This window comes from Helianthus annuus, chromosome 4 (assembly GCF_002127325.2).
Source record: "Helianthus annuus cultivar XRQ/B chromosome 4, HanXRQr2.0-SUNRISE, whole genome shotgun sequence".
Classification (NCBI taxonomy): Eukaryota; Viridiplantae; Streptophyta; class Magnoliopsida; order Asterales; family Asteraceae; genus Helianthus; species Helianthus annuus.
Genome location: NC_035436.2, coordinates 679,643 through 695,364, shown reverse-complemented (window position 1 = coordinate 695,364; position 15,722 = coordinate 679,643). Strand labels below are relative to the sequence as shown.

The 15,722-nt window shown below is 37.9% G+C and overlaps 1 protein-coding gene across 1 annotated transcript; it reads right to left on the bottom strand.

The window, feature by feature from the left end:
• Positions 1 to 812: 812 nt before the first annotated feature.
• On the bottom strand, positions 813 to 2,592 carry LOC118491677 (probable E3 ubiquitin-protein ligase ARI3). Its single transcript, XM_035989648.1, has 3 exons — positions 2,091 to 2,592; positions 1,125 to 1,390; positions 813 to 1,029 (listed from the first exon to the last, which is right to left on the bottom strand). The coding sequence occupies exons 1-3, from the start codon at positions 2,547 to 2,549 to the stop codon at positions 936 to 938; spliced, it is 819 nt and encodes a 272-aa protein (XP_035845541.1). The 5' UTR covers positions 2,550 to 2,592; the 3' UTR covers positions 813 to 935.
• Positions 2,593 to 15,722: the final 13,130 nt, after the last annotated feature.

The following is a 15,722-nucleotide window of genomic DNA, read 5'->3' as shown; positions in this document are numbered from 1 at the left end:
TAAGTTCCGAGCTACGTGAGTGGGTTGAATCGACAAGCGAGACATATGCTTTGCTTCAAACGGTTCGGGTCGGTTCAACATGATATGGATGTGGTCTCGACTATACGTTTGCACACTATAAATTAAATAAATATAAATCTAATTCGTCGAATAAGATAAGTATATAATTAATTTGTAAAAGCGAAACCAACGGTTTTTTCCTCGAAGTTACGGGTTGTCACATCATCCCCAAGTTCAAAGAAATTTCGTCCCAAAATTTTCAAAAAGTCGATGAAGAAGCTAGTGCGATTGAGCGTTTTCGTGGGGTGTCACAAAATGCGTTACACAGTGCAGATAACATGGACCATTTGTATACCTTTGGCAAAAGTTGAGGAATAATTACCTTACAAAGTACAAACTACAAGAACCATCCATATACTTTACTCAAACAATTAATCAAACTGAACCCTTATTGTATAAAAAACATTAAAACATAAAAATAATTTAATAAAAAAATTGCACAAATCAACCTTTATGTTTCACTTAAAATGCATACTATACTTTACCCTTTAAAATCGGCCCAAACAATTCTATGATGATTCCTTTATTTAATTGTATTTTATTTCCATTAAAACAGGTTATTTTATTTTCAATAAACAGGTTTCTGTACAATAAAAATACCATTAAATGAAAAATCGGAAATGACTGTAAGGCCCTAACATGCATCTTTTTCACTCCTACAAATTCTATTACTAACAAAAGGGCTAGGGGATCACAACCATACGTTTATTTCCAAAACAAAAAAAAAAAAAAAAAAAAAAAAATCCTTGTTTTTAACAAGTGTATTGTTGTGGAATTACAAGTCTATTACCAAAAACTTGAGCGAAAGAACCACCATTAATTAATTAATATATTCCCTTCTCACATAGTAGGGAATGTTCACAAAGGGAAAGGGCTCATTTAGAAACACCCTTACACTTATGCGTTGCTTCTGCTATTTGACCATGACCACAAGGCTGTCCACACCGATAACAAAAACCATGCCCACACCTGCAAAAAACAAAACAAAAAACCTCGAGACACATTTATATATATATACGAGTTGTACGTCTAATGTATCATATCAAAAACATCAAATTTAATACCTGCAAGCAATAAAGTCACAACCATTAACTTTTTCCACAATATGCTTGCATTTTGGGCACTTCATCCACTTTTTTTTCTTTGCAAGATTCATTAACAGTTTATCATGATCTTGATTTCTCTTTCCCTTCTTCGATCCCTGAAACTCAATGCAATTCATCCCACAATGCCATGCAACCTTACACTGCCCACAAAAGAGGCGGTTGCAATTCGGGCATTCTGATTGCGTGACAGCGACCCCACCATCATCCACCAGCATTGCAGAACAGTCCTTAGACTAACTCCATTGCATCCGTAAATTTCTTGCCCGTGATGAGGTGGATAATATCCTTATCTAAAGGCCCATTGAAGTGAATCTGAAACAAAACTAATATCCGACTGCAAGGGCAAGGTAAGTTTTGGTTCTTGTGCCACTAAAGCAATGTTTATTAATTTTTTATTTCAACCGTCCCATTATCAACTTCTTTTAATTCATTTATTTGTCATATTTTGGTTTAGTTCAATATTGAGTTTATTTAATTTGCAACCTACAACTTTAAACGAAACAAGAAAACCGGTTGAACTTTACATCCACCATTAACCAATTTCATTCTTATGCATGCAATTTCTATGTTTTTATGTTTATTTTTAAAATGTTTGTTTTTAAATCTAGTTTACTTTTATTTTTAGGTAATGAAATTTCTATGTTCTTACGTTTTTTTATTTTACTTAAATTATTTATCTTAATTATCTAATCATTTAATTTATTTGAATATATTTTAATAATTTAAGTAAGTGAACTTAAAAAAAAATGGGTAAACTTAAATAAAAATGGGTGATGATGTGGAAAATGTAAGGATATGTAAGGATGTTTGTATGGTTGGAGATGAAATTGGTGGTTTTTAAGGATTTGTAAGGATTTTTAAGGATATGATGTGGCAGCTGATTAGGTAGTAAAGACGCTTAAGGGCGCCGATTGCATTGGAGATAGTCTTAAATGGGCAGTAGAACTTCTGAGACTCCATGATAACAGACTCACACAGAATGCTCTCCCATCTTTCCAACACTTCCTTTGGAACAATGGATCTGCATGCTTCAGGCCCTATCACCCTTTTGCATTTGGGGTCTGGACACTTAACCTTGGTTACGTTCTCCTTGATTTTGACCGCTACGTGTTGAGAGATGCAGTCTAAGCAAAAGAGATGACCGCAAACGCGGGTGTTATCAAACATCTCAGAGGCCGTCTTTGTGTCCATGCAGATGCCACAGATCAAGCGTTTACTTGATGTCATCAATGGCTGCTTCGATGATGATGATGAACATGAGACTGCTGATGTGTTTTGATTTGGTGAAGATAGAGACACAGAGCTAAATATCAATGCCTCTTGAAGTTGCAGTTCTTCGGCATATATCTCATCGGAAGTAGGAAAGATTTTTTCATTGTCCATGTTCTTCACTTAATTTGTTATCTGCCCCGGCCCCTACAATTTATAAATGCATAGGTAAACAAACAAACAAACTCAAAGACGTTATGGAATGAGGTTACTGTTATGTATGCTATTGAAATTCCAACTTACAGAATATAAAATAAAAACAATCAGGAATGACGGAAAACGTTTTAATCATATATATGATGTTATTGAAGTAATACATCAAGCAGAAATTCTAAATTGACCAAATCCCGAAATAAATTCAATCTTACAACTACCAATGTACTTACTAAATGAAAATCAATAGGAGAGGAGAAGAATTGAGATCGGGAGAATGACGGCAAGAATTTTATATTTTTATTCTTGAGATGTTGATGGTTACGGCTCAAGTAGGGTTTGTTTCTTAACAAATGAGGAGGGTGACGATATTGTTAATAGAAAAATAGAAAAATATAGATAATTCTTTGATGAGGTGGGTGGAGATACAATAGGAAGGGTGGAGATACAATGAGAAGTTTATTTGACTAGAATACTAGGAAGTGATCTTGACCATCCATTTAGTTAATCAAGGGTTAAGATTAAATGATGGATAATAGAATATAGTTTATGTAAATATAGATATGATCTTATTATTATCTTTGTAGTTAGTTGTTCCCTAAGGGATTGTATTTATATTGAGGTATCAATAAAAGAGAATTCCAATTGAGCAATTACATTCTTCATGTTATCAAAAGACCAGGTCTAATCCTGTGCTCTCTCCTTCCTTCTTTTCTGCCACCAATTGCTTTTGTCGTAGAAAACAGGAATTAAAATTCCTTTCTCCACTTCTGTTGTCTAACAACAAATAACAAACACCACCTCCACTATCTTTTCGTTTCGAAAAGAATTCTCACCAATCCCCCTAATTGCCCCCACACCTAATTGCCGCCCCCATTTTTTTTTTTCTTTAGAACATAATTGCTGCCACACCTAATCTCGTTCACATTCTTCCAACCCTGTGTTCTCTTCTTCATTTTTTTTGTTTCCCCATGATGTCACCTCTTCACCCCGCATCACAACCATCTTCGGCCCAAGGGATTTTAGGCCCACGACCAGCGAATCAAACGGCGGCCCAAACATACGCGGCTGGTTACTCTTCAACCGATATCGCACAAGCATTATACAACTTGGCTCTTCACAACAATGATTCATCATGGACCATGGACACCGATGCGTCAGGTACGATGTCTCCTCAATCTGATAAGTTTCAATCTATTTTTAATTCTGGCATTATTCGTAACATTATTGTTGGCAATGGCACAACTATTCCGGTTCTTGGACAAGGCAACATAACCCTTCCACCACCATTCCCACCCTTTAAACTCAATAATGTCCTTTACGCACCTAACCTAGTTAAAAACCTTATTTCTGTACGCCGTTTTACTACTGATAATCATTTGTCTGTTGAATTTGACCCTTATGGGTTCACTGTAAAGGACCTTCAGACCAGGAAACCTATCCTACGGTGCAATAGCTCGAGGGATCTCTACACTCTCAGCCCGTCCAACATCACCAACCTTACCTCTGCTTCTACTTATGCTGCTATCTCTCAAGACATTTGGCACCAAAGGCTTGGCCACCCTGGCCCAGCTATTTTACAAACTTTAGAAACTTCTAATTCAATTTCTTATGGTTTTTTGAATAATAAAGTTTGCACTGTCTGTATTCTTAGAAAACACACTAGACTTCCTTTTATTGCATCTAATTCAAGCACCTTTAAACCATTCGATATTGTTCATAGTGATGTTTGGACATCTCCCATCCTTTCTAATGAGGGTCATCGTTATTATGTTTTATTCTTGGATGATTATACTAATTTTTTATGGACCTACCCTATAACCCATAAATCTGATGTGTTTACAATGTTCACAAAATTCAACACCTTTGTTCAAACACAATTTGGCACCAAAATAAAACAATTCCAATGTGACAACGGACGGGAGTATGTCAATCATCAATTTCAAACTATTTGCAATATGCAAGGCATGCACTTCCGTTTTTCGTGCCCTTATACATCCTCCCAGAATGGCAAAGCTGAACGAAAAATACGAACCATCAATAACCTCATACGTACACTTTTGGCCCACTCTTCCACACCGACCCATTTTTGGCATCATGCCCTCGAAACCGCAACTTACCTTTTAAACATTATACCGACCAAAATTCATAAATTTCAAACCCCCACCCAACGCCTATACCATTGCCTCCCGACTTACGATCACCTTCGGGTGTTCGGGTGCATTTGCTATCCTCTCATTCCCCACATAACCATTCACAAACTTGCTTTTCGTTCATACTCGTGTGTGTTCCTCGGTTATCCCTCTAATCACTGAGGATACAAATGCCTTGATCTCAAGTCCCGTAAAATTACCATCAATCGGCACGTCCTATTCGACGAAACCATATTTCCATTTAACAAATCTCACAAGGCCACCCCCCAAACATACAACTTCCTCGATGACCCTATCAACCTGTACTTTCAACTTACCACCACCCCCCAATGCCACCCCTTAACCCACCAGATCCACCTCCCCCATCGCTAATCCACCCACAGCCCAACTCTCCAACACCTATACCCCCTTCGGCCCAAACCGATACCCCACTCTCCGCAGCTTTCCTCCCAACCGGCCCAAACCCCTCCCCAGCCCAACCCGTCACCTATACACACTACTACCGGCCTACACACCTCCCCAGCCCAACCCGTCACCCATTCGCAATCCACCGGCCAAATTTTAAGCCCACCTACCCCATCGGCACAATCGCTCCCTGATCTCACCACCTCCAGCCCGATACCGCCCCCACCACCTTTACCCCCAACCCGCACCATGCAAACCCGTGCCATGTCAGGCATTTCAAAACCAAAACAAATTTTCAACTTATCCTTAACAACTATCACACCTATCCCTAAAAACCCCATGGACGCCTTGTCTAACCTGGAATGGTTTACCGCTATGCAAACCGAATTTAATGCCTTAATTAAAAATAAGACTTGGGAACTTGTCCCGAGACATCCTGATATGCATATTATTCGTAGCATGTGGCTTTTTCGTCACAAATACAGGTCGGATGGCACGTTGGAACGATACAAGGCACGGCTTGTGTGTGATGGTAGAAATCAGGAAGTCAGTATTGATTGTGGGGAGACATTTAGCCCGGTTGTTAAACCGGCTACTATTCGGACAGTATTGACATTGGCTTTATCTCAGTCATGGCCTATTCATCAACTGGATGTTACTAATGCGTTTCTTCATGGTCATCTTACTGAGACTGTCTACATGTATCAACCCATGGGTTTTCAACACCGCGACTATCCCGATCATGTGTGTCTTCTTAAGAAATCTCTTTACGGACTTAAACAAGCACCACGGGCATGGTACCAACGATTTACGGATTTTGTTACTTCTATGGGTTTCTTGCAGAGCCGATGTGATAACTCTCTCTTCACATATCATCACGGGGTGACATTGCATACTTATTGATCTATGTCGATGATATTATCCTAACTACTTCGTCCGACACGCTCTGAATGAGATTAATGGGCAACCTCGCGGCTGAATTTGCAATGAAAGATCTTGGACCTCTTAGTTACTTCTTGGGTATTACGGTATCTCGCACTGGTAACAACATGTTTTTGTCTCAACAATCTTATGCCTTGGATATTGTCCACCGTGCAGGTATGTTCACCTGTAACCCAGTCGCTACACCTGTTGATACTAAGCCAAAACTTGGTGCTACAACTGGTACTCCATTCGACAACCCCACGTTATACCGAAGCCTTGCGGGCGCACTTCAGTACCTCACGTTTACTCAGCCCGATATTAGTTATGCGGTTCAACAAATCTGTATTCACATGCATAATCCTAGCACAGATCACTGGCAGGCGCTAAAGCGTATTATTCGGTATATTCGCGGCATGGCAGACTATGGTCTCACGCTCTCCTCGTGCTCGGACGTTTCTCTCCAGGCTTACACAGACGCTGATTGGGCAGGTTTCCCGGATACTCGTCGCTCTACTTTTGGATATTGTGTTTACATGGGGCAAAATCTTTTATCTTGGTCTTCTAAGCGGCAATCGACCATTTCTCGTTCCAGCGCTGAAGCAGAATACCGAGCAGTCGCCAATGTCGTTGCTGAAGTTTGCTGGCTTCGTAACCTCCTTCTCGAGTTACGTCGCCCCCTCTCCACCGTCACTTTAGTATATTGCGACAATATAAGTGCTATCTACTTATCTAGTAATCCGGTACAGCATCAATGTACCAAGCACATAGAACTTGATATTCATTTTGTGCGCGAACATGTTCAACGTGGTACTATACGGATACTTCACACTCCTACTCGTTTACAGATTGCTGACATCTTCACCAAAGGCTTAACTCGAGTATTATTTGATGATTTCCGCTCCAGTCTCAACATTCGCCCACCTCTTGCTTCGACTGCGGGGGTGTAATAGAATATAGTTTATGTAAATATAGATATGATCTTATTATTATCTTTGTAGTTACTTGTTCCCTAAGATTACTTGTTCCCTAAGGGATTGTACTTGTATTTATATTGTGGTATCAATGAAAGGGAATTCCAATTGAGCCATTACATTCTTCAATGGAAATTGAAGGGAAGAAAAGAGGCGCGTGAGTTTGTTTAGGGGCATTCTAGTCAATCCAAGCCAATAGTTTCTCTCCTCCAATTCCCCCCCCCCATTTTTTAACCGTTAATAACTCTTTCATACGACATTATTTTTTTATAAAAATTGCACCAAAAAAACGAGCATTTTTGTATCTTTAAAACGAGTATACTATTGCTATATTTTCAAAAAAAAAATTTAAAAACCCAGTTGCATAAAACGCAATAGAAAAACCCCCAGTTACGTAAACCGCAATGAAAAAAAAAACCTAAAAATGACATTTTTCTAAAACGCAATGCATCAAAAACACAAAGAAATGTCTTATTTGTAAAACGCAATGGTCTAAAAACTCAAAAGAAAATGTACTTTCTAAAACGCAATGCACAAAAAACACAAAGAAATGTCTTATTTGTAAAACGCAATGGCAAGAAAACACAAAGAGATGTCTTATTTCTAAAACGCAATAGCCTAAATATTCAAAAGTAAATATACTTTCTAAAACACAATGGACTAAAAACACATAAAAATGTGTTTTACCTAAAACGCAATGCACCAAAAACACAAAAAAATGTCTTATTTCTAAAACGCAATGGCCAGAAAAAACTTAAAATGTGTGTTTTCTAAAACGCAATGGACTGAAAACACATAAAAAAGTGTTTTACCTAAAACACAATGCACCAAACACAAAAGAAATGTCTTATTTGTAAAACGCAATGGTCATAAAACACTTAAAAATGACTCATTCTAAAACGCAATTGACTAAAAAACAAAAGAAATTGTTCTCTGTAAAACACAATGGACTGAAAAAACCTAAAAAGGTGTTTTACCTAAAACGCAATGCACCAAAAACACTTCAAGAATGTGTTTTTCTAAAACGCAATGGCCAGAAAACACATAAAAATGTTTAGTTCTAAAACGCAATTGCCTAAAAACACCAAAGAAAGTGTTCTCTCTAAAACGCATTGAACCATGACAATAGTTTTGTCTGTGCTGTGAACTGTCTGAACCAATGCAGTTTACGAATGCAGTTTCCAGAGGCAATTTACAGAAAATTAATTTTTCTGATGCAGCTCAACCCCAGCCAGGGGCTCTGTCCCTTAGACCCCGCCAAGGGCTGCCGCCCCTGGGACCCCGCTACCAGGGGCGCTGCCCCCAGACCCCGCCAAGATCGTAAAACGCAATGACTAAATCAAAAACCCAGATCGTAAAAATGAAATTAAAGAACTTCTTACATGGATCGAAGTGATTTCTTCAATAATTGACGAATTTTGAATGATTGAAACACTTATCAGCGCTCGAATCGAACGGATCGAGTGATTATCTTCAAAATCACCGGAAAAAACGAGATTTTGTATGAAATTAAACTGGGTTTTCTTCAAAAAAGCTGAAGAACACGTTGATCGGGTGTTTGAATCATTGAATGGTGATGAAAATCGCACTATAATGTAGTGATTATTGAGATAGAAAGTGAAGAAATGGTTGAAGATGGTGGGTTTTGAAGTTACTGGGTTTTGAAAAGGAAGAAGAAAAAGTTGGATTGACTAAAATACCCTTTTTCTTTATTTTAAATGTTGCCACATGTCCTAATCCTATTACTTCCTACACTTCCTAGCCAAAATAAATTTCCAATTTGATCTTTTCCCTTGATGAGGTATGTATCTTTTAAATGTTATATCTATCATTCTATTTTAAATGGTATATTGACTTCTTTTTTCACAACCACAATTATTTAAAATTTAATGAAACTTTTAACCTTTTTAAGCTAATAAAAAAAGTTAGAAAGCAATCAATAATGTCGAGCAAATTATGATATGCTCACCATCACTCCACCCTTTTCAAAAATTTCAGGCTAGCTCACTATGGTATATGGTACACTTAGTCGTAACGGGTGCTCTAGAAGCGGATGAGTTTTAGTTTTTGCTGTTAAGCCAGCCCTTGTGGAATGTGATTATTGTCCTTAATGATAGAAAAAACCAAAATAAAAAGAGTGTTAAGTGCCATTTACGTACCTGTGGTTTGTTCATTTTTGCTGTTTCAGGCCAAATTTTATAACTATACCATTTTCCTCCCTAACATTTTGGAAACGTGTCATTTCAGTCCAAAAAATAGCTACAATTAAAAAATTCAGTTAGCCTAGGGGTAACCAGTCAAAATTGCAGCTAGCCTGGATCGAACCCGTGACCAACTGCTTAGAAACAAACAAATTTTACCCCTAAGCTAATTGAATTTTTTAACTGTGGTTATTTTTTGGACTGAAATGACACGTTTTCAAAATGTCAGGAAGGAAATTTTTAAATTTAACCTGAAATGACAAAAGTGAACAAACCACAGGAACGTAAATGACACTAAACTCGTAAAAAGATCAAGTGGGCCCACTTTCTTTTTAACAAAAAATAGAACAATTAAATAAATGTTAAACGCCCTACTCATCACCCTTTTCGTTCAACTTCCCCATGTCCGTTCTTCCCTTCCGGCGATGTGATACTCTGATCAAACAGTATTGTTGGCAACGAAGCAATAATATCAAACAAACTACATCGAAACAAAGCGATAGTATCAACTTAAACATTTTTTTCTAAATAATATTTTGTTATATTATACTATTGGTCATGTGGTAGTCTTATTTCATATGTTACAATTTATATGTATAATCAAACAGAAATTCCATTCAACAATTTTAGTAGTCATATAGTGACTTATTTTAAACAACCCCTTTACCACAAATCACATGTACTCAGAGAAAAATCACACACAACTCATATGATAAACAAACATTTTGATTGCTCTTAACCAAAAAAAAAAAGCTCTTAACCAAAAAAAAAAAAAAAAAAAAAAAAAAAACTTTATGCAGACAAACAACTTAAAAATCTTCACATTACAAACAACAACATGAAAAAACAACAATGAAAAAAACAAGCCCTAACCTAAAATGACAAATATATGTGCAGACAACACATTCTAAAAAACCTAGAACTAACATAGGGTTTATGAACATAAGAACTCTACTAACACTTTTATGGATCTTTTTCAAAAAAAATCAATTTAGCGTTTTAAACCAGGACAAAAAACCTAGCAGGTAACAAAACAGACAGAGTCACACAATACACAAATATCCAAGAACAAAAACAACAAACTGCAAGACTGTGTCAGAGGCCAGATTCCAGGGTCATCACTCTATAGGTGTCTGGACAAGCATAACACAGTTGCAAACCCTAATAAACTAAGACCAAGATCAATAATCAATGAACAATCACAACAATAGATAATACATAGACAAACAGTACTGAATAATGAACAGCCAAAATAACAAATAAGACACAGATGAACAAATAACCAGATGTGAAATCCTAAGGCAAAGCTGTATTAGTGTCCAGATTCCAGGTTCATCACTTATAGTGCCTGGACAGGTCTTTATACAGGAGCCACACTCTAATAAATGAGATAACAACAAGTGAATAATAACAACCACCAGAACAATCAGAACACAAGTATACCACCGAACAATCAGCAAACAAAAAACAACTAAGACCACAGATAGACCGGTCCTCACTACCCCGGTATCAACTAAACAAAACAACAATCAGGGCAGTCCTCACTACCCCGGCATCAACTGTCTCAACAACAGAAAATAAAGAACAAAAAAATGCAGAAAGATCTTACAGAGGGTGTGTATAACTCCAAGAGAAATCAGAACTGTCGTTTTCATGAACTACAAGATCTGATCAAGCCACAATCTACCAAACCTGGTCAGTTTGCCCTGAGCCTTCTAGGGTTACTGAGACCAACACAGGTCTTCAACAAAAGGAAGACAAAAGATCTCCTTCTTCAAACACCAACAAACCCTAATTAGGGTTTGTGTCACACAAAATCCGAATAGATCTTACAAGGTCTATACCTGCACACACTTCAAGAAATAGATCAAAACAAAACAGATAAGACAAGACAAAATAAAATAAAAACAAATAAAAAACTGATCTAAACCCTAGATCACACAGCGGAAATCCCAAAATCAGACTCAAGAGCTATTGCATAGCTCTGATACCATGTCAAAATGGTATGAAGAATCAACGCAAACAACAATCAACATAAAGAAACAATGCAGAACAACAGAGAAGCGAAAAAACGATGACAAAATCTTTATTAGTTACCCAAACCAGAAAAACTCCCCCCAAACCCTGATCTTACATATGTAAGATCTAAATCAACACATATAAAAAATACAGGATTAACTGATAGAAATATCAGTTGATCATAGAAAGAAAATACTAAACTACAAGATCCAACACTGGATCAACAACAACCAGACCAAAAGAGGCTGAAGAACAACGAATACAGAGAGACCAACAAGACTAACAACAATATTGGATCCACAACCGGATTGTGACAACTCGTATTTTTCAAGGCCTTCTCTATGTACTAATCTCTTTCATGCTTCGTTTTACGTTGTATTTACGTGTATGTTATATGGAATGGATGAATGTGTTTAATACTATTTGAATGGTTATGAGTTTGTGATATGTGTAATAATCCAGTCGCACAAAACCTTCGGTCGCACATTACGCCTAAGACCGCACACCTATTCCCTTCGTTTGTTAACTTGTTCTCGGCCCAAACTCTCAGCATATGTGTCTCGGTTCACAGCCCAATCGAAACCCAAGAGCTAAGCCCGACTCGTCCCATATGCGCATACACACAAGGTTTTGTGTGTGTTTTCCATAATCTTGCACTTAACACAAAAATAACAAAACCCTAAACTCTTTCTTTCCCCTCTCACAACTCGACGACAGCCTCCCTCCCTCTCAAGTTCTCTTTGATTTCATCTTGTATTCGGTTAGTACATGACTTCCATCGCTCGATTTAGCTTCTTGTTGTACTTGGTTACATGATTTCATGATGTGTTGTTTGATTATATTCTTGCTTAATGATCGATGTTTAAGATTATATGGTAGTAGGATTCGTGATGAACACCTTGTGATAATTAACTATTAGATCTAAATTTGAAGCATGATTGATGTTGGTCGATGGCATAGGATTGCTAGTAATCGGATCTAGATGTTGTTCGTGAATGAATGTATGTGTTTGGATCGCATGAATGATTTTAATGACTAGAGTTGTATGGATCTTAGGGTTTTGACAAGAACACTATGAATGCATGATTTGATGATGATGAATATTAGTTGATATAGTTGAGTGGTTTGATCCGATTTGAATGCTGATTATGTTGTTAATTATCGCTAATGACTAAGTGGTGATTAGGGTTCATGCGAATTAAGGTAAAAATTTGGTAACTGATTGATTGTGTAACTGATTTCCATGATTTATGGCAATGTTAAACGGATCGCACACTATTGTGTCGTACAATCTAGACTGCATGTTGTATAAACTGTTGATGCACATTGCACACTTTACACTCGCACACTACTACAGGGTGCACACTTGGATTGCGTATTGTACAAACTGATGAAGCATGACCGCACACTATAGTGTGGTCGCACACTATTGGGGGCCGCACATTCGTGTTAAACTGTTTAAAGCTTGGGTCGCACATTTGTTTACTTAGGTCGTACACTGAACTGGGCCACACATTTAATGTGGGCCGCACACCCCTTAGGTCGCACACTTGAGAGGTGGTCGCACACTCTTGATTGTGGGCCGGAAACATTTGGGCCGCACATCAGTGGACTCGTACACTTGTACGGAAGTCGCACACTCGTGACGGGCCCATACATTGGGCCGTACAGTTAAACTGCATACTTTGGGTTTCCGTTGTGAACTTATGTTTTGACGGGTATGCTAAAAGTGTTATGTGATGACCAATCTTGTATGCAACTTCTTAGTATACGTGTAGATCAATACGTGAATTATATGAATACGAACCTGACTTGTATGGTAACCATAATAGGACGTGGTTGACCACATTAGCTCAAGTGACTTTTATCTGCCGAGCTAAACTAAGGTGAGTTCACACTTTTTTTATAAAAGCATGTATTCCCGGTGGATTGGGAATGGATTAAACAACAACTATCTCCTTGAGTGGGATACAACTACGTTATCTCCTTGTGTGGGATACGGGAATCCTAGTCTCCTTGTGTGAGACAACCTGTTAATTTACTATTTATATTACATGTCTTAAGTGGACTAGACGGAACTCTATCTGAAAGTCCCGACACATTTTATACCGATTAATCGTCGGGTCAATGGTGAACGGGATATTAATTAGTAGCGCTATTAGGTTTAACAAGCCTCACGCCATGCCGCAGAGGATGCGAGTGAACTAGTATGCCTGGGCACTGGTCAATGATGATAGACATTGACGCGGGCCACTAAACATAACCACGATTAGTTTTGGTATGGTACGGGTTTAGTAGCTTAAAACAATGGGGTAGCTCCCCATGACATGTTTTATAAAACAGAGTAATTTAACAAACTTACGTTTTTGGAACAACACTAAACAACGGTGAACTCGCCAACTTTATGTTGACACGTTACTACATGCTTTGCAAGTCGTTAGGTACTATGCTGGAGCTTGCACGGAGGAATGGTCGTTGTGGCAGGGAACCGTTGTTGGATTCCTATTTAACATTATGAAGTTAAATTATTAATTGAGTTTTGAAATTTATGCTTCCGCTGACACTTAATCTTGGTTTTGGATATTTGTTTTCGTAAACACTAATCGTATTGATTGTGATGGATTTTATTTATTTACTTTTACTTAGGTGCTGTTTTTTTTTCAGAGTTAAAACGTCTGCAGTCCGCGGACCATATATGCAGACATCTGTAGCAGAAGAGGTGGACCAAACCTTTGCAGTCTGCTGGGAGAAGACTGTTTGTTTTTTAACTTCTGCAAGCTGCTAATAAATTTCTAAAATTCAACACCTAAAATCATCAAAATACCCCCAAATTTCTGAAATTTAACACCGCAAATCATCAAAATACCACCAAGTTTCTGAAATTTAACACCTAAAATCAGCAAAATACCCACAAAATTAGGGAAAATAAACCTGGGATTGGGGACAAGAAGCTAAAGATGTGCATCAAACAACCATTTCAACCTTCATTTAGGGAACATTATCTGTACGTATAGGTATAGATACATATAGAGATAATCAAAATAACGAACATACTCATCCTTGCCGCTGCAACTAGAAGACGAACTTTCATCATCATCATCATCATCATCATCCGACTCTGCTGATAAATGAAAAAAGAGAATGCGGAACATAAAATCACGTAATCGGAACGTTCTGATGTGTTCGGAGACGTTCTGATTGTTACGTTGCAGCTGAACGACATCTTCGTCTTCGGAGGCAGAGTCGGCTGAAGGATTTTGAGCAGGCATTGACTGCAGTCGCCGGCAGTTGAGCCATCGAGTGATGATGTTACGGTGAGTTTTAGAGAGAGAGGGGGGGTTAGCTTTGGGTATTTTAGAGTGGTGTGGAGGTTGGCGGGGGTGTGAGGAGGAGAAGGGTGGAGGAGAAGGTGCTAGGGTTTGTGTGGGAAAAGCGTGTTTTCAAAATGTGGAGGAGAAGATAGTCTGTAGACCCGAGAAGACATTGATTCATATTTGCACCAGAAAGAGGTCACACAAACTTTTTTTAATAAAAGGTCTTCGAGAAAACAAACACACTACATACTCAAACGTCTGCGCGGGGCAGACATAAGAGGTTCTGAAGAGCTTTTCACAAAATACAAACACCCTCTTATTGTTCAATATGATTGGTGGCATGATCCTGGTCAGTCACACGCCTCGCAGTAATACTCCGCACGTGGATTTTGAGGGTGTGACCGGATCCACAACTAAACAAGATCCACAGTGGATCTACATCAGATCGTAATAACTTGAACGGAGTAACAAACTTGAACGGACAGAGAGATCAGGGGTGTTATAGGTGAAAAAGTGTGAGATAATAATCCTCACAACTGATGATCTCCATTTTATACTCCAACACAAATAATGTTTCACTTTAGTCCACAAGAAAGCCAAGCGATGATCGCGACCCTTCTGAACTTTCACATACCACCCTTACACTTTCAACTTGTTTACACCTTATACACTTATCAGCCCACAAACACTCATGAGCCCAAAATATAGGCCCAGTTATAAAATAAATATATGTAACAGACCATAAGCCCAATCGTATAATAAATGAATGACTTATTCATATATTTCAACACAACCATATCTAGATCTTCTGCTGAGGCAGAATATCGTGCTATGTGTGTTGCAACATGTGAAGTTGTTTGGCTTCTTAACATTTTAAAAGAACTTAAAGTTGATATTAAACTTCCTGTTTCTTTATTTTGTGACAATACAGCAGCTATATTAATAGCTGCTAACCCTGTTTTTTCACGAACGGACAAAACATTTTGAAATTGATCTCTTCTTTTAAGAGAAAAAATTTTAAAGGGTGTTATTAAAACTGTTGGAGTTACTTCTGAACAACAAACTGCAGATATCTTTTAAAAGAAAAAAATTTTAAAGGGTGTTATTAAAACTGTTGGAGTTCTTCTGAAGAACAAACTGCAGATAT